General features: G+C 37.2%; 1 protein-coding gene across 3 annotated transcripts in view; it reads left to right on the top strand.

Moving 5' to 3' along the window:
- FLT4 (fms related receptor tyrosine kinase 4) overlaps positions 1-19,120 on the top strand; it is a 1,292,248-nt gene that overhangs the window by 1,014,608 nt on the left and 258,520 nt on the right. For all 3 annotated transcript variants that reach the window (XM_044069598.1, XM_044069597.1, XM_044069599.1), the window contains exon 16: positions 3,098-3,204. In XM_044069598.1, coding sequence (XP_043925533.1) covers positions 3,098-3,204 — 107 coding nt within the window. The remainder of the gene's footprint in view (positions 1-3,097; positions 3,205-19,120) is intronic.

Here is a 19,120-nt window from a genome sequence, read left to right as displayed (position 1 = left end):
ATGTTATTGTATTTATCCCAACTATTTTTGATGTACATTTCCGGTATGTCTATATTATGTCGTACGTAGGATGCTTCTCCCCAGGACTTTGCTAAAAAATAAGGCTTTCACTCAAATATTCCTAGTCAGCAAAGGTAATAAACAAATACATAATGTTGAAAATAAAGTGCAGTTTATCAAGAGAGAAAACCATAGTTGTCCTGGCAAGCATTAAAGCAGTAAAGTCACTGTCTTGTTTTGCTTCAAAAGAGATTCCTAAATCATTGGTCATGGAATAAAAGCAACCATCAGATCTTGAGTCTAGGGAAAGGAGAAGGGGGTCATCTTCCCAAACGCTTGCCTTAGTGAATCAGGGAGCAACATTTTGTAAGTGGTACTCATCCTTTTTATCATCAGCATTTCTTTGGCATTTGATTCACCAGTTCCCAGTTCATTGACAGTTTGCTGACAGTGCAAATTGTACTTATTTTACAAATTCATAGACGTGGAATTAATAATATATAGTGATGTGAGGGTGAGAAGCAGAGCCACCCACAATACCTTTTTAATCATTTTGCTTACATTGGATATCAGCAAACTAGTGGAACTGTTTTCAGTGGTTTAATTTTATATCAGTAGATATGTAACCACTGCAGCTGATTGCTGAGACGTATGGCATCCACCTAGGGCATTCCTCTTTGCTGTGATATTTGTTAAATTGTCATAAGGTCAAGTCACTGCTTGTGAGCTACTTATATGTGTCACTGAGGGACTCTGCCAGAAGAGCAAGTGTGCTGGAAAGTGTACTGCTATAAGTAGAATGTTGTGCTGAATAGGCCATTTCCAAGTCTGAAGTATCTTCTTGCACATTTAAAAGGTTTTGGTGCACCCTTGTTTCTTGATATGCCACATAACTGTAGTATTGTCTGTGTTCATTTGACAATGACCAAGTATATGGCTGTTTTGAGTTCTGACTTCTGAGTCTTTCCCTACTTTCTTTCAGGCTAATGTCAATAGATATTTCTTGATGTAACCACTTTTATCTGATGTGTTGGTGTGCATGGTTGAACAAATAAATAAAACACCTGGTATAACTCTGAAATAATCTTGAACTATTGTTTGAAGAACACATTTGTCTGTTGTTATGTATTTCCAGACTGGAAAATGGCTACTTCCCAGGCTTACATGATGGTGATTGGGAAAAAACCCATGCAAAAATCCAAAGAATGACCTTTTCTGGTACTTTCCTTTTCCTCCTTATGCTGGGGTGGAGAGAGACTGTTAAGTCTTTATTGTTTCTGGATTGATAGCTGTTGGAAAGATGTTTGCTTTCCACTGCAATGTATATTTTTTGTAAGAAGATTTCCTGAAAAATATCAGGGTGCTACATGAAATATATGTTTTACTGTATCTGTCCAACAATGTTGACGCCCTATCAAAAGCCAGGGAGTAGCTAAATACAAAGATAATGTGTTGCTAGCCTGCAAGACAGAAGAGAGAACTAATAGAGAAATGGGTTCATGGCTATTGTTCAAGTCCTACCTGTTAGCAGTCGTCCTGTATACTCTTTGTGCTTTGTTGTTTTTTTTTTTGTTTTTTTTTGTTTGTTTGTTTTTTTTTTTGTATCAAGGAATTGAGTGCCTGAGTAAGGATAATTTACTTTCATTACATACTGAAAGCTTTGAAAAAGTGTGTTGGGGGTAGTCTACTTTGAGTGTGCAGCCTTATTGCCTGCATATAAAATTTTTGGTTGAGGAGGAGTCTCATGTGGGTCACCAAAATAATTTTCTAGTACAGTTAACTTTTTCCAAAATGATTATGTTATCTGGATCATGATGTGATTTGATGTATAGTGTGAATGTATATGGCCCATATAAAATTTTTGTCTTTATCTGTGGACATTGGTGAGGGGCTTCCTTGATACATCTTCTGGTATGAGTGAATGTTCCCTAGTTTTGTTTCTAAATGAAGTCCGACATGGCTATGTGCAGGGGATTTACAATACTTGTTCCTAAGCTAAAGTAAGTTCTTGCACCACTCTTCTTTGGCAAGTAATTTATAGAAAGCTGGGATAAAGCTGGTGCAATTGAGAGGTTTCAGTAGGAGAAAGTACTTATACGTATTGATCTCTTTATGGAAAGTCATGCCCCTGAATGGAATTATAACATGTTCACGCATGTGTACTAAGTCTAGCACAGTTATAATTTTAAACAGCTGTAACACCTGCATCAGTGAGTCATGGTTGGGTGCCTTAAAGATCAGATTTATAACCTCTAATTTGGTTGGTGTCAGGGTTTAAACAACCTCCTCTGCAAAACACGTTGACTTCTGCACTTTTGGGATGTTTCTTTAGATGCCTCTTTATCTGCATGTTTGAATTGTTTTTCTTTCCTTGCATACACTATATCTCTATTTTCATCATTGGTGGTAAAATAATTTGTATATTAAGATGTCTCCTTTTTAGAGTGTTTTTCATGAGATATTAGCTTTTTCTTTTAAGTAGAATGGTAATGCTTTTATTATCCTAAATCTAATTGCTTTATTACTTTTATGGCAATTCTCACAGAAATCTTAATCAGGTTGAGGTCCTAAATAAAATAAGCATTGAGTGTGATAATCTTTAAGATCGTTTTGTGTACCACAAATACACTAGCATTTTATCTTCTCATTTTGTGTACCACAAATACACTAGCATTTTATTTTCAAAAGTTGTTGGAAATAAGACATACTAATGTATAACCTTTGCAACTTTGGGAAGCTAGCTAGCCCAACACTACTAAAAAGGTCAGAAAATCTGTATGCTGTAACTCACTGTTACAGGATCCATAATCACTTGTATGGCATTCTTTCTTGCAATAAATGTTATGGAAATGTTTATCTTGGTCTACCATGTAAACTGACTTTTAACAAAGTTAAAATGCAGTGTGTAAATATTGTGATTCGGGTTGGCAAAATAACAATGAATATAATTTTTAAAAGATTTCTCGGTTTATGTTACTTTTTTCCTATTCACTTAAGCTACACAGCAAAATGGTGTTAAAAATATGTTTTTTTTTTCTGTATGACTGTATTTGCAAGCACAAATTGTAACCTGTCTTCTGTTTCTATGTCATCACAGGCAATGAGGAAAGAACAAGTGTTGAGATAGTGATTCTTATTGGCACAGCAATCATCGCGGTCTTTTTCTGGGTATTACTGATTCTCATCTTCTGCAACATCAAGAGGGTATGAAAGTTATTTTAAAATCTTTCTTTTGAAATGCAAGAGAACTAAAATGTACCAGTGGAAACATGATTACATAACACCCTGGCAGCTTCTATAAACCAAATGGATGACATCTGTGCCTCAGCACTGCACAGTGGGAGAGGGAAAAGGGGGATGTTAAGACTTGTTTTTATTTTATTTATCTGTTAACCAGGTAATTAATCAGTAATGCTACTGCATTTGTTTAATTGTATATGTTTATTAACCAGGGGAGGTTAAGTTATTTCTTTGAAGTGCTACCTTGTTTAACTGGCAACAATTTGCAAACTGTGGTTGAGAAACTCAAATCCAAGACCCTGCCAGCTCCATTTGCATAGAGGAATAATGTCCTGACTACAACACAGGTGACCCACGTTTGATTACTGGCTGAGGCATCTGTTAGAGCTGATGTGGGAAGGATGGCCATGCTTATTCTAGTGATAGGGAGGGTGAACTGTTATCAAATAATGCCACAGTCCATCGTAGAGAAGGTGGAGTTGTAAAGCATTGACCTATTCTAGTGATAGAGAGGGTGAACTGTTATCAAATAATGTCACAGTCCATTGTAGGAAAGATGGCATTGTAAAGTAGTGACCTATTCTAGTGAAAGGGAGGGTGAACTGTTATCAGATAATGCCACAATCCATCGTAGGAAGAGTGGCATTGTAAAGTAGAGATCCATTCTTATTATCAAATAATGCCACAGTCCATCATAGGAAAGGTGGCACTGTAAAGCAGTAACCTATTCTAGTGATAGGGAAGGCGAACTGTTATCAAATAATGCCACGGTCCATCATAGGAAAGGTGGCATTGTAAAGTAGTGACCTATTCTAATAAAAGTGAGGGTGAACTCTTATCAAATAATGCCACAGTCCATCGTAGGAAAGGTAGCGTTGTAAAGTAGTGACCTATTCTAGTGACAGGGAGGGTGAACTGTTATCAAATAATGTCACAGTCCATCGTAGGAAAGGTGGAGTTGTAAAGCAGGGACCTGTTCTAGTGATAGGGTGAACTGTTATCAGATAATGCCACTGTCCATCATAGGAAAGGTGGCATTTTAAAGTAGTGACCTATTCTATTGATAGGGGGAGTGAACTGCTATCAAATAATGCCAAAATCCATCATAGGAAAGGTGACATTGTAAAGTAGTGACCTATTCTGGTGATTAGCAGGGTGAACTGTTATCAAATAATTCCACAATCCATCTTAGGAAAGGTGGCATTGTAAAGTAGTGACCTATTCTAGTGATGGGGAGGTGAACTGTTATCAAATAATGCTACAATCCATTATAGGAAAGGTGGCATTGTAAAGTAGTAACCCTGGGACATGCTTGTAGTGTACCAAGCTGCACATGCAGTAACTTTCAGTATTGAGTGCAAGGTAATGTGAGTTCCCATGGGGAAAACGTAGTGGTCCCTGCATTGATATATGTTGTAGGTCTACACCCAGAGGAGTGGCTAGGAACTTAAATCCACCCTCATATGTGGGATGCCAGCACAGGCATAAACAGCCCTCATGGCCTCCTGAATTATGGTCCTTAAGGAAGGCTTGGCGGTTTACCTGAGTTTTCCACTGGTCAAATATTCCCCTGGCACAAGGTGGAATCAGTCTCTCTTGTACTATTGCACTGCAAGCACTGACAAGTCCATGCTACACAAGTTTAAGACTATGGCTGATACATTTGTTCCTTGTAGCAATACTGGATTTGATTCCTACAGCCTCTATTTGTTTATTTGCAATACATTTGGATCAGTGCTCTGTCCCCAATTAACAGACAGACACAGGAGCAAAAAGTTCATATGGAAAGAAAAAGACTTTGAGTTGAAACTTTTTATCATCTGTTAGCATTAATACTATGCTGAATTGCAAAACCCAGTTTGTGTTTCATATGACTCCTTCTTCGTTATCTACAACTAGCAACCATGGCAAGTTGATAAGGTAATGGGGACAGTAATTCTAACATGACAAGGCAACATTAATCCAAAAAGATACAGGCTAGGAAACAGAATTGTGTGATTGTACTTAAGTTATCTTCAAGGAGGAGACAACAGTAACACAGTCTTCTTCACTTAGATTAGTCCTTTAGATAACCTGACTTTTTTCAACAGTCAGAAATTCCCATGGGAAAAGGTTGGATCTGTCTTATTCTGTTGAACCACTAACATTGGCAAGACCTCACAACTATATAAAGCTGGCTTCAGCATATGTCATCTTTAGTTTTTCATATCAAAATGCATTATTATAAAAATACAAACAGCAAGAATTGATCATTTAAAATATTGGAAGCACACTGTAATTATCTACCTAAGGTAGCGTGCTAAGGAGCAGCATAACAGAGTGATGGTGAAAAGAGGGTTTCTGCTGTCGTGCAAGAATCGTTCATTTAAATGTCTATCACTGTTTCCTTTTTTTTCTGTTTCTAGGTTTATATGTGAATGGTATTCATACTGCCCTGAAGGGCCATTTTAAGCTTAGCCAATAACCTGAGGTCAGAATCAAACTGTGTGCCTTGTATCTATGTGATGAAGACCTCAACCATTATGCCAAACCCACCTCATTTATTTGTTTATCTTCATTTGTAAATCAGGATAGTTTGCGTGGGCTGATGCCCCTTTTCAATGAAGACTCAGGTGAAGACTCAGGTGAAATTTGTTAGCTAGGATAGTCTGGGTGGGCTGATGCCCATTTTCAGGGAAGACCCAGGTGAAAAGCTCTAACATGTACAAATTATACAAAGATGCAGAGATTTACAACAAGATCATGGAAATGCTACAATAAAGTGAAATGAAAGGGGAAGGCAAAATAGTATATTTTTTATAAATAGTTCTCTGAATGTAAGTTTGCAGTCCGCATGTACATAAGTCTAAGAATATTTGCACAAATCAGACATAATTTAAGTCTGCAGTATTTAGTCAATGGAATGAATCATTTGTTATTAATAAGAGTTATAATAAAGCAATATGTGCTAATTGATTAGATAAGGTTATAAAGACGTTAGTGAGAGAAGGGTACAGATGTTAGGCTGCAGGAGATTAAGGAAAAGATAGAGGAGAGATTATTTAGAGAAGATATAAAGAAGGCTTTAGATAAGTTAGTGATAGCAACTTGTGATAGGAAATGTGGGTTATAGTCAGAAGAAAACAATAGATTGGTAAAAGAGATTTCTATATTGGAAAGCTAGACAGAGGGTAGTAGAGAAAGATGGGCTTGAAAGTCTGGGTATATTGTCGATATTAAAGCTTACGTTGCTTAAATAATGAGACTTGAGTTAATTGATATACTTTTAATTATTAATTTTGCTCATTTTATATGCAAATTATCAATTATGTGTTAGTTAAGATTTTAGACTGCTTACGAATTGTGCTACTTTGGAATCTAGTCATATCTCATTTAGGATGGAGTTCCATATTTTTGCAACATGTTCTGAGTATAGACAGTCACCATACTGGATATTTGATTTCATTTTAAGTGTTTAATTTTGCTTTTGAGATCTTAAAGGTCTGGATAGGTTATACTTTTGAACTAGATTGATTTTTGCTTTGAAATCTTAAATGATTTTCGTTTTGAAATCTTAAAGGCCTGGATGAGATAAACTTTTATACCTGTCAACTGTACAGATTTTCTCTGAATGTCTAGATTTTTGTCTCATATTTTTGGTTTGTTCCTCATAAAACTTGTTGTTGTCTAGCAAATAACTGAAGACTGAAGTTAATAAATAATGACAGACATTTGGGTTTCAGAGTTCATATCCATCAGAAAATGCATGCTGATACAAAACCTACCATTATATCAAATATTTAAGTTTATAAAAGCAGTATTTAAAATGTATCCCTGATTTTGTGCCTTAGTCCTCCCATTATGTTTGAATTTGTCCAGATTTCTTGTACTTAGAGGGTGGGAGCTATGTATACTTTTGAACTAAATTATTTATAGAGTCACAGGTGTTTACTAGGCTAATGCTCAAAAAGGCCTTTTTAAGCCTAGCCATGTACCCTAAGTCTCTGAAAAGTTCTGGTATCCTTGATAAGTGTAAGTTTGGGCTTGGGAGGTGAAACTATCATGAACAGGGGCCTGGGAGAGGAACCATTTATATGCTATGTCCGTAAGAGATGTAGATGCCAAACCATTGATAAATTTCCTGTTCCCCGTCCATTTGGCCAATTTACACTTGAATTGGGTTAGGGAGGAACTCTGGTCCACATGGATGGGAAGCCTGTTCCAGAAAAGAGGTAGTCTCTGGAATGCATACCTGTCTTTGCAGCAAGTCTGATTTATATCATAGGCAACTTTTAAGTCTTTAGCATGGATAATTCTGGTGATGTTTGTTTTGTGAATCACAGGAGGTCCATCAAAGTGGGGTCTGACAATGTCTTGTATGCCAGGCATAGATCTCTCTTCAGCATCTGTAGGAGATAGAATATAGGGATAGGACCTTCAGGTGGTCTACACAGGACAAGCTCCTTATGCCCTGTATTCTTTTAGTGATGTTCCATTTGATGGATATGCCTGGTTAGGTATATACCAAAGGGAGCAGTGTACTCAGTGATAGGTCTGATCAATGATGAATACAGTGGAACAATAACCTCCTTGGATCTAGATGTCATATCTTTGCTTCTAAGTTGCACAACATAGAATTATTTCCTCACTACTGTAGACACATGATAGTGAAAGGTTAGATTACTATGTGTGTCCCTAAGTCCCTGACCACTGGATCAACTCTTATGGATGTGTTGTCAATATAATAGTTACCAGGGGTGTATGACTTCCCAAAGTATACTCTTATGCATTTCTTGGCATTTAGTTTTAGTTCATGGCTCTAACACCAGTTGTTTGTCTGTGTCAGCCCTTCCTGGATAACATTTGTCTCAGTATGGGATTCCATGGCAGCTCCTAATGTGCAGTCATCTGCAAATTTAGTCAGCTAGAGGCCATTGACATTGGCCTTGACTTCAGAGAAGTAAATGACAAAAAGGAGCAGTTGCAGGACCGATCCCTGAGGGACTCTGCTTGTGACTGGCCTCTTTGTAGAGGTGAACTCCCCAATTCTATTCATTATGAGACATTTGTCTGGGTTAAAAGGAATGTAGTGAACAACTTTTAGTTATGATAATATGATAGTATTATGAAGTTCTAGCCAACCTATGTTCTGCAGAGTTATGCAAGGGTGTGCTTTGTTAAGAATATTTGTGGTAAACTTTGCAATTTCATAACAATGTTCTTGTTTATTTTGATTAAATATTATTTTTATGTTGGTGAGTATGGTAGTTAAATATAGCACAGTTCAAAGCAGGCATGTATATGCAGTAGTAATTAATGTTGCTTCTGGTAGATGTGGTTTACTTTTATAAAGCATTCCTACTTTTTGGTTTGTTTTACTTAACAAGTATTCTATATGTTGGTCAAATTTTAAGTGTTGGTCTTTGATTACACCTAGTAATTTAATGTAGGGTTCCAGATGAAGTCTAGTATTTTAAGGATGTTATGTGGAATTCACTATAGTGTTTGTGTGTAGTTTCTTCTTTTTGCATTTAATTGGTATCAGCATCAGTCCCCCTTTTTCCCATTTTGTACATGGAGTTGAGATGTAAAATCAACAGTGACGATCACCTAGAGCCAATAGCACATGAAAGGTTTTTAGAAAATGGTCTAGTTTATTGAAATTGAGCAGTTAGAGATGTTGCTAAACATGCTAGGGCTGAGTCTTCAGCATATTAAACAAGTGTGGCCTTTGTAACTACTTTACAAATCTGTCTCTTTACTTGCTCAAAACCAGGATAACCTATATCCCTAAATGTTAACAAGAACCATTTCATGTGTTATACCTCCTTACTCACCCTTCTTCATTTACTTCTTTACTGCTATCTAATACTCTTCCCTGACTTTCTCTCTAAATATACCATAAACTTGTATTTTCCCTCACTTCATATTGTAATTTATGTTTGTATTAGACTAACTTACTTCTAATTTCTCTACAAACTGTCCAAGATTTCTCTAAATATTAAATGATATTTATATACCTTGTTTCGCATCTTAACCAATGTTTTTATATTATGTCTAATTTGTTACAATTATTTGAACTGCAGATGTCTTTGTTTTATTTTTGAAGATTGTATAATTATTGTTCTTAAAATGTTTGTAATAATTTGGAGCTTTTCTCCCCAGGCCTTCCATGGTTTTCATGGTAATCAAATGTCAGTAAATAAATAAATAAATACATTAATACATAAATACATTTATGCATTTTATAGATAAAGATGTTAAAGAGTAAATTACTTAGTGATCTTTGGGTACTTCTACACTCATTTCTTATAAGAAAAGTAAATGATTTGTCGTTTTACACTTCTGGATCTATTTGTGGAATAGCTTTTGAACCAATTATTAGCATCCCAAAAAGGCATCCCAGTTCTGTGCACATCCCTGATGCATGATGGTTAGGAAAGTGAAAGAAAAAAAAAACAACTACATTAATATAATAATTTAAACACATCACACTTGAACACATACACTCCACCCCAAACATGCACTAAGCACCTCTTAGAGATTCACAGCATTGTGTTAAATTTGGGAATAGTTGAGAGACTGGGGATTACCTCAATAAAAACAAAGAAACACAAAATAATTCTGTTTATGCTGCCCATAGCACTGGTGATGCTTTCCATGTTCTCTTGATCTGTTATTTCCTCGCTGAAACAAGCTTCCCTCTCTCCAAGGAAGCAAAGAACATTCTGGAGTAAAGGAAAGGATGCACCTTTCATCCTAAAAATAAGCAACAAATCTTTTTATAAAAAGTTGCTCTTGCAATAGTCCTCTTCTATGACAAAGGTTTAAACCTTCTTCCTTTTCAGCACTGTGGCACCTTCCTCTCTGGAATTCCTGTAAACCACAATGCTTGGGTATGCAGAATGGACCTAATAGAAAGCATTCCCAGCCTGCAGGTCAGAAGTTAATCATAAATGCAAAAAGAAAATAAAAAAAAAACTTGCTTGGCTCTTTCTTGGCTCTTTAACCTGCTGGATCACAAGCCTGAGCCGAGCTTATACTCAGATGCCAGCAAAGTTCAAGTCGGCTCTGGCTTGATCACATCTATCACTAAGTATTATATTTTGTTTTAAATGTGATGTCAGTCATGGCACAGTATCTTCTAATATATATATTGTATATTGTTTTTAGTTGTGTTTGAGGGAAGATAAAGTGTAATGACTTAAAGAAGCGTGTGGTTATGTTATGGTTAATTGATATTATTTCTGCTTTGTCAAAATGTGGAATTTTTAACTGATGCCTATTGATTTGAAGCTGATTAGAAAACAAAATTGCCATTCTTCTAGCTGTTTTTATTTACCTATACTGTTATATGTTAGAATGAGGTGGTTAGAGTTTTTCATCTTTAATTTTAGTTCTGAGCCAGGTTTGTATTGTAATACATCTGGTTTGTAATTAGCAATCCTTCAGTGCAGATCTGCTATTTTATTATAACAATGGGACTAACCTTGTCAATATAGTGTAAATAAATAAATACATTATTCTGTCACTAATGTGAGAGATATATAATTCATTGTGGCCATTTGATTTAAGTTTAACATTTTTGTTATGGGGTGGGTCTGGTATTCAACTTTCTCCCGAAATAATAGATTAATGAATATCAGTGTATGTGTTTGTATCAGGTAAAGCCTTGGTTTATCTGGCATTGCTAGGTCTTTTTTTGTATTATTTTGTGTTACTGTATGTCAATTGCATTTTGGTAGCTAAATGTGAGAGAGACCATGCAGTGAAGCTGTCATAGACATTATGGTTAATGACTCTAACAACTGTATATTATTTCCTTCTTGAATAACTCTTGCAGAGCCCCATACAACCCCAAGCAAAACCGTTTCCATTATTTCTGTGTGGTAAGCAGCATAAGACAGAATTGCATGTATAGCCACCTCCCAAATACAGCCTTCCTCTGGACAGGATACCCAACTTGTTTTATATGTGTGAGTGAGTGAGTACATGTGTGCTTGAGTGGAGCTGTTTATGTTTGTGAATGTGTCTGCTGTGTGTGTGTGTGTGTGTGTGTGTGTGTGTGTGTGTGTGTGTGTGTGTGTGTGTGTGTGTGTGTGTGTGTGTAACAGAGAGAGAGAGAGAGAGAGAATGTGAGAATGCCTGGTTAGCCTTTTTTTGAAAGGGGAGGGGTCACCATTGGTCCAGCCCTTAGTGTAGAGGACTCATCTGGACCTTGACCTGTTTGACTTTGAGATCTCTGTCATACAAGCTCTTGCAGCATTTTGTTAAGGTCTAAGGAAGCTGTAATATTAATTTTAAAGGACACCCTCAAGCTAAATGCACAAATTTAGTTTCAGAAGCAATACCAATGGTGCCTTTAACAAACATCCTTATTCCATGGAGGCTTTAATAACTGATTAACAATCCCAGTACTACTTTAAAAATAATTCAATTTATTTTTATTTCTAGGGAGAACTAAATTTTTCTTGCAATATGCCAGACTATTGTTCAGTTGCATAAGCTAAAAAAGCATATTAAATGCAAGGAGCTGCAGTGGTTTTGCATGTGAATGATGCACATTTATTTCAACACAGCTGTGCAAACTGAGTATTTCCTAATTGACCATCATACAGCCCATCTCTAGAAACATATTGCATACACCACAGACTGTGCATGCAAAACAGCAGGAGTAAACAAAACTCATTGCAACAGAAAAAAAGTTAACACTTCCTTTTGCAATCAGAAAGCTAACATAAGCCTTTCCACTTCACTCATACAACACCAACAAAACACAGTAATTACCTGGTTCATTGGCACAGAGGAATGGAGTTCTGACTGTAACACAAGTGTACCAGGGTTCAATTAGCTGCCCCGGCACTGGAGAAAGCAGACAAGAAAGGAGAGGAGTGAATGGGCATGGCCCATCTGCCTCTCTCAAGGCCATGGGTGGTGCTGGAACTCACTCAGGAGGCCCACAGGACAGTGTGATCTTCCTGGTGGAGATGTGAGAGACCACCGCTAGTAATGCAGTGGAAGGGGCCAGGTTGCTTGGAAGAAATGTCCCTTGCTGAAGTGAGGGGACATCCTCCACTGTCATGCTTTTTAATAACTGCATCTGTCACTGTTGCAATAAGCACATCATGTCCCCTCCTTGGTGCCTCAATGAGAGTGCAGTGTTAAAGACTGGAAAACTGAAAACTTCAAGCCACCCCTGATGGCTGCCTGGATGACAACCCCCTCATTCATATATTACATAAATTGACATAGAGACCAAGACAGGTTCTGATTCTCAGCAGGCAGCAGCAACAAAAATAGCAAAAAAAAAAAAAAAACATAACATCACTCACACAAAGTAACACATATCACAACACACCCAGCACTGCACTTGACATCAGTTACAGGCAACAGAATAACTCTACAAGTGGGAGTCTGCTGCCATCCTCTTACACACACACACACACACACACACACACACATATATATATATATATATATATATATATATATATATGTATATGTGTGTGTGTGTGTGTGTGTGTAGTATCTCCATCAAGTTAACTATAACAGCATTTTCTAACCTGAGAACCTGAGCATGTGATAACTCTGAGCAACTATGTTGCTTGTGGACAATCCGTATACATAACAAACTGCATGGTAACTGTGCACCTGTGTTGGTCTGTGTACAGGACCAACATGCATTTATATTTTACAATAAGCAAATTGCTTACATTAGTTACACACAACGAGATTCTTTTCTTGATATTAGTATAATATTGAAATTCCTCACATATCTTATATTGTTTGCATTCTCAATGTTAGCACATAACTACCAGTTATATGTCAGAAATATTCCCCTGAAGAATATACTTACATGATTTTTTTAACCAGTTAACACTGAGAAAGGGAATAAGAGACCAGAACAAAAATAATCTGTGTTTAGATGTTTCTTTCAGAATTAATTACTTTTGTAGACGAGAATGTAGGTTACTGAATCTTTAGCACTTTCAAGTTACATCATATCTCTGTCTAAAGAATATGGAGTCGGAGACGTTTGGTCTCCTCTACAGTGCTTATGGGAACAAAGTTCCTGAACATATTTAAAGAATCAAAACCACACACTGGTGCAAACAAAATAAAATAAGATAAAATAAAAAATGCCAGTGGCAAAACATTCCAGACAATAATTTAATAAAAGCTTAAGGGCTTTCGGTCATTGCCATTGAATATGAACTTCATCAGAAGAAAGGGAGTTGCACAAAATAGTCATTTAAATAGCATCAACCACCTAACGAATCAGACAATTCAGCCAATAACTTTGAAAAATTTAAAGGAACAATACTTCAAAATCCAAAATAATGCATATTAAAAGTAAATACAGTCTATAAAAGTTACCCCATCCAAAAGGGGATACTTAATTATCAAAACAAATTTAAAAATATCCTTTTATTAAACTAGTTTATGCATCTCTCTTTATTCAAATGAATATCGTATTCAATGCCAACAAACAAAAGTGCTCAAGTTTTTATTAAATTATTGCCTGCAATGTTTTGCCTCTGGCATTCCTGAACATATATTGGCTTAGGAGCAGAATATTTTCTATCAAAATGAGAGGCTAGAAGATGGCATGATTCATCTGTTTCACTGCTTATTCCAATAGTATCAGTAAGACAACAACTGGCTGACAAACAGTAGATTTCCTTTAACAGATACATTTAGTATTTGATTTTGCATAATATCCGATAACTTCTGTCATCTAATCCAGGTGTGTCTTTTTAATAAATACCTCTGTCTCTGTAGCTCTAAACATAGCATCAACCAAATCATGGGAGGATTTCAGTGTAAGTGCACCTATTTTTATCTGCATTTTGTCTGTTGGTGAAATGCATCTTAAAATTTAAAATTGTGCATTTTTTATAAATTGTTTTGAACTTGCTCCAAAACAGTTCTGTGATACGTTATGTAGCTGACTAATCAAATGGCAGAGATGTATACCATTTTTGCAAACCAGTTCAACAACCTGGTATCCTTTCCGAAGGGTAATGTGGTTATAGGTAATGTGGTTATAGGTAAAATGTGCTATCCATAGAAGTTGAAAGCAAGCATGTTAAAAGGTTCAGCTTCTGAATTCAAATACAAATCTGATCTTTCTTTGAATGTGTGTTTAACATATGTTCAGACGTGTGTGTTGGAACCTGCCTTTATGCATACTGTTCTGTTGCAATCTCAAATGTAACTTTCACATTTTGACTAGGAGTGATATCTTGATGCAAACAGCTGACAATTGAGATGAAGTATATAGGTTGATAGGTATTTACTAGGATAATAACCACAAGGACCTTTTTAAGCCTAGCCATGCATCCCAAATCTCTGACAATTGTAACTAGAGGCTTGGGAGATGGTGCAGTGGAGTGTGATTTGCCTCAATAAAATATTTCTTGCCCACAGAAGGGAGAGAAAAATGGTTCCTCTTTTTTTTTTCATTTTATGAAACTACAAAGTTTTCTATGAAGGTTTGCATTCAGCAGATTTCACTGCAATGTACTGGTCTTCATAGACAATTAATGTAGATTCTTGTTACACTGAAATTGCCATGAGAATGTCCTTCTCTAATAATTTTAAAATCAAAGAAAGGTGTGAAATAAATGGAGAAACTGGAAACTGATTGTTGTTTGAAGATAGCATTAATTGGTATGTCTCATAATGGAATTACCTGGTTTCCATAATTTATTATCATCCAGCAATAATCTGTGTAAATCAGATATAAGTATAGACTAGGCAGTAAAGAAGTGACTTTTATATACTTCCGTGGAATTTATGTTAGTGAAATGTACCATTGGCACTTTTATGATTCATTTCAAATTACTTTTTTGGGAGCTACCAAAAATGATATGCCTACTTCAGATAACTTGTAGAATGGGACTGATCACAAGAGCCTAAAGGCTTGGATTCCCTCTAGGACTCATTTGAATACTGTCCTAAATCATTAAATCATTTTTTCCATTTAAGATGTCTTTCTTTTCAGTTTTGCAAATATTTTCTGAGACGTCATTCTTAAAGTTTTAATTTATTTTTGTTTCAGTTACGTTCAAATTTACGACTATTTACAATCAAAAATGAGATCTGGGTCCAAACAAAATAAATATTGTGTGTGATAGATTGTAGTGTTAATGGTTGCCACCTGCATGCATTTAGTGATTCTAACAATTTTTTTTTTAAAAGTCTAGCTTCTTGATGAATTCCTGAAGGCATGCTCAGTTGCAGTGAAAAAAAGATAATTTTGTAAAATTTTAAGAAGAAAAAATGACTTAAGTGCAAGGTGCTTTGCAGTAGACTTTCCCTGATATGATGGTGCAGCAAATAGTGTTATCACCTCACAGAAAGAGACTCCTCAGTTCATTTCTCAGCTGGGGTGCCTACTGTGCAGAATCTGCATGTCCTCCCTGTGTTCATGAGGGTTTCCTCCGCGTGCTCAAGTTTCTTCTCACATTCCAAAGACATGCAGTAGGTGGATTGGACACTCCAAATTGCCCTAGGTGTGAGTATGTGGTGTGAAGAAATACCATGGCAGAACTTGCCACCCGGTGGTGTAAGCCTTGGCTTTAGATGATTGTCATTGTTGAAGTGACACCCCAACCACATGTGAAAAAATGGGAAAAAGAGGTTGTGGATGGATATATGGATGACATTATCAACAACTGTCAAAAAAAGAGGTGAAGCAGATGAAAAACAATATTGGATATAAAAGGCGGCCTCAAGCCACATCCACCAGTACTTTGCCTGAAGTGAGACCTACATTTTTTCACCCACAGGGAAGGTAGTCACTGTTCATAAAAATCTTGGACTTCTGAAAGTGGATAAATCAAAGTGTTATGATTTACTGTTACAGTTATTCTCTCTGATGAAGATATGTGGGTGGTATGAATTAATGTGAGTTTTGTCTTTATGCAATGGTGCATGTTAGGCCTGACAAGCACAACCCAACTCTGGGTAGATATTCAACAACTGGAAAATTCAGGCCAGATGAAAAACTGCAGCCAATATGTAAAATTACATGTATTTTATTGTTTCAGCTGTCCATCCTGAAGAAATATTTAATGAATGGGAATGCTTTAATATTGCAAAGAGGTGTAAATTTTTTATAGGTATAGGAATGAGAAAGTGCAGAGAATAGCTGTATAAAAAGACTGAAGAAACTTGACAGTGCATTTGTAGAATGGGCGGTAAGGCACTGAAAAACAGAAAGTAGCACAATAGAAAGGCTGCAAAGAAGGGCTGAATGTCGAAAAAATGGAATTCCTTTTTGTGTCTTTCGATGCACCATTGTTTCTTTTTTTATGTTTTTTTCTACCATCCCTGATGATCATCAAGCTTCTGCTTAGCGGCCAGAACCATTCCTCCACATCCTAGGTATTTCATATTAATGGCAATATCTGTTTGGGGCTGACTGTTATACAGGCAACCTCATCTTAGGATCGTGCCCACACTGATATTCCAGCAATGATGGTGAAGGAGTGTGTTTGCTACTATGGGTCCATACTCCTCTTCTGGGTGATGAACAAGTGATCCACAAACAACTCTCTACATCCAGAGTGGCTTTTTGGAAGAAGCGCTGCCATTCTTTGGTTTGGAGAGGGACAAGTTACTCATCTTACCATAGGAGCCATTATACCCTCTCTTTGTGATACATGCTCCCATACCCCTACAATAAGGGCTACCACTTTCACAGCTTGGCATCCAAATCCCCTCTCCCTGGGTGATCTGTGAGATGTTGCCCCACCTCTAAGGGATTGTGGCATTGGATGTTGCTGGTCCTCCCCCATCCTGTTGAGGGCAAACATGTCTGTTTTCATCATACTACCTCCAGCAGATGTCCAAACCGCTAATGGAACTTGGGTTTGCCTGGGTTATAGTTAGGGCTTTACCCTTTGCACTAATAGAACTAGTTACCCCATTATTTCTTTAACCTCAGTTTGAAAACAGTTAAAATTACTTAGGGAGGGGGTACCTCTCTGCAGCACCCTTTAAAATGAATCTTTTAAATCACATTTTTTCAGTTTCAGTCTTTCTTTACAAGGCTTTTTCATCTGCATCTTTATGTATGAACCATAGCTCTCGACTTCCAGAATTCTGCAAAATGTTCAGATTTTTGCCTCATATCCTTGGTCTTCATAATTTTTTTTCTGTCAAATTGTTGGGAATTAATGTAATTGAATAATGTCAAGCATTTGAGTTTTAGACATCATTTCCTTCAGAAAATGCATGCTAATGCAAAGTTTCTTATCCTTCCAACTGTCTAAGATTATTACAGCAATATTTAAACTTTGACCCTGATTTTGGACCTTTGTCCCACCCATTATTTTTGGCTTTGTCCAGATCTTTTGTGATAAGAGATTGAGGGATATGTTATAAACACATTGCATGTGCTCCAAGTCTATGTTTTGTTTGATCTCTATTAATACTAGTCACTAAGGGAGCGAATTAGGAAAGGAATGCTACTGTTTTTAATTTTTTTTAAAAAAGCAGACTGATTAAAGCCTGATCATTTGCTAGCAAAATAGTCTTCAGGCAGATGAGAGACTAAATCTTCTTGTGACTGGAATAAATGTCTGCTGAATACAACTGAAGTCAGCCCACAAAGCATAGCGTAATGCCTAGCCTGTAGGAAGACATAAATGCTGTACTGAACTGTGAGGAAATGGAGTGAGTTGGGATAACAGTTGTTTTCTTTTACCCTTATAGGTTCATAGGTTCATAGGTTCATACTAGGCTATCTGCCCTAGGGCATTTATAAGCCTAGCCAGAGTGTGTGTGGCTTTCACCACCCCTTAGGATGAGAATACTATGCCCATTTAGGGTTTACTTTACTGTGCCTCTGTCTAGTAGTGACACAGAGATGACCCCCGGGGTAAACCTACGATCTCCCATCCACTCGTCAAGATTTCTCTTGAATAGAGTTAGTGAGGGGCTCTGCCTAACATGGATTGGGATTCTGTTCCAGAGTGTAGGGAGCCTCTGGGTTATGAATCTGTCCCTCCAGCACATCCTATTTATTTCTGTGTTGAGGTTTAAGTCTCTTGCTCTTGTGGCTCTGATGGATTTGGATTTTCTGAGGTGGAGCATGTCCATTAGTTTCGCATTGGACATGGCCTTGTATGGCAGGCACAGATCACCTCTAAGTAGGCGGTATGCGACTGAATAGAGCTGGAGTTTTTTCAGTCGGGCAGCATATGACATATGTTTAAGACCCTTTATCCTCTTGGTGAGGAACTTTTGGGGTCTTTCCAACTGCTGCAGGTGTCGGGTAAGATACATCCCAAATGGGGCATTGTACTCAATCATTGGCCTGATAAGAGAAGAGTACAGGGGCACAATGACCTCTCTTGATCTAGATGTGAAACCCTTCATGATAAGATGGGCAATATAGAAAGTCTTCCTAACCACTTTGGCAATGTGAGTGTCAAATGAGAGGTTACTGTCAACCTGGGTCCCTAGGTCCCTGATTACCTCTTCCGTACTTAATGGATTACCACCTATGTGGTAATTTGTGGGTACCTTGTTTTTCCCAAAGGGTATGACTATACATTTTTTGGCGTTCAGCTTAAGGCCATGGCTCTGGCACCAATTATCCATTTCTATGAGGCCTCTCTGAAGGATGTTTGTGTCCGCTGGAGTATCAATTATGGCGCCCAGTTTGCAGTCATCTGCGAACTTTGTCAGCCACAATCCTCCTATGTTTGCCTGTACCTCGGAAAAATAAATGCCGAACAAGAGGGGTCCCCGGACTGAGCCCTGTGGGACACCACTTGTGACTGGCTTAGAGTCTGACATAGCTCCAGCAACTCTGACCCTGTGGGTTCTGTCCTTGAGCCAGTTTGCAACCCATCTTGTGACATATGGGTTTACATTTAAGCTGGTG

Source organism: Protopterus annectens, chromosome 4.part0 (assembly GCF_019279795.1).
Source record: "Protopterus annectens isolate FY-2018-M chromosome 4.part0, PAN1.0, whole genome shotgun sequence".
Taxonomy (NCBI): Eukaryota; Metazoa; Chordata; order Ceratodontiformes; family Protopteridae; genus Protopterus; species Protopterus annectens.
The sequence above is the reverse complement of the archived record's forward strand: the minus strand, read 5'-3'. Positions and strand labels throughout refer to the sequence as shown.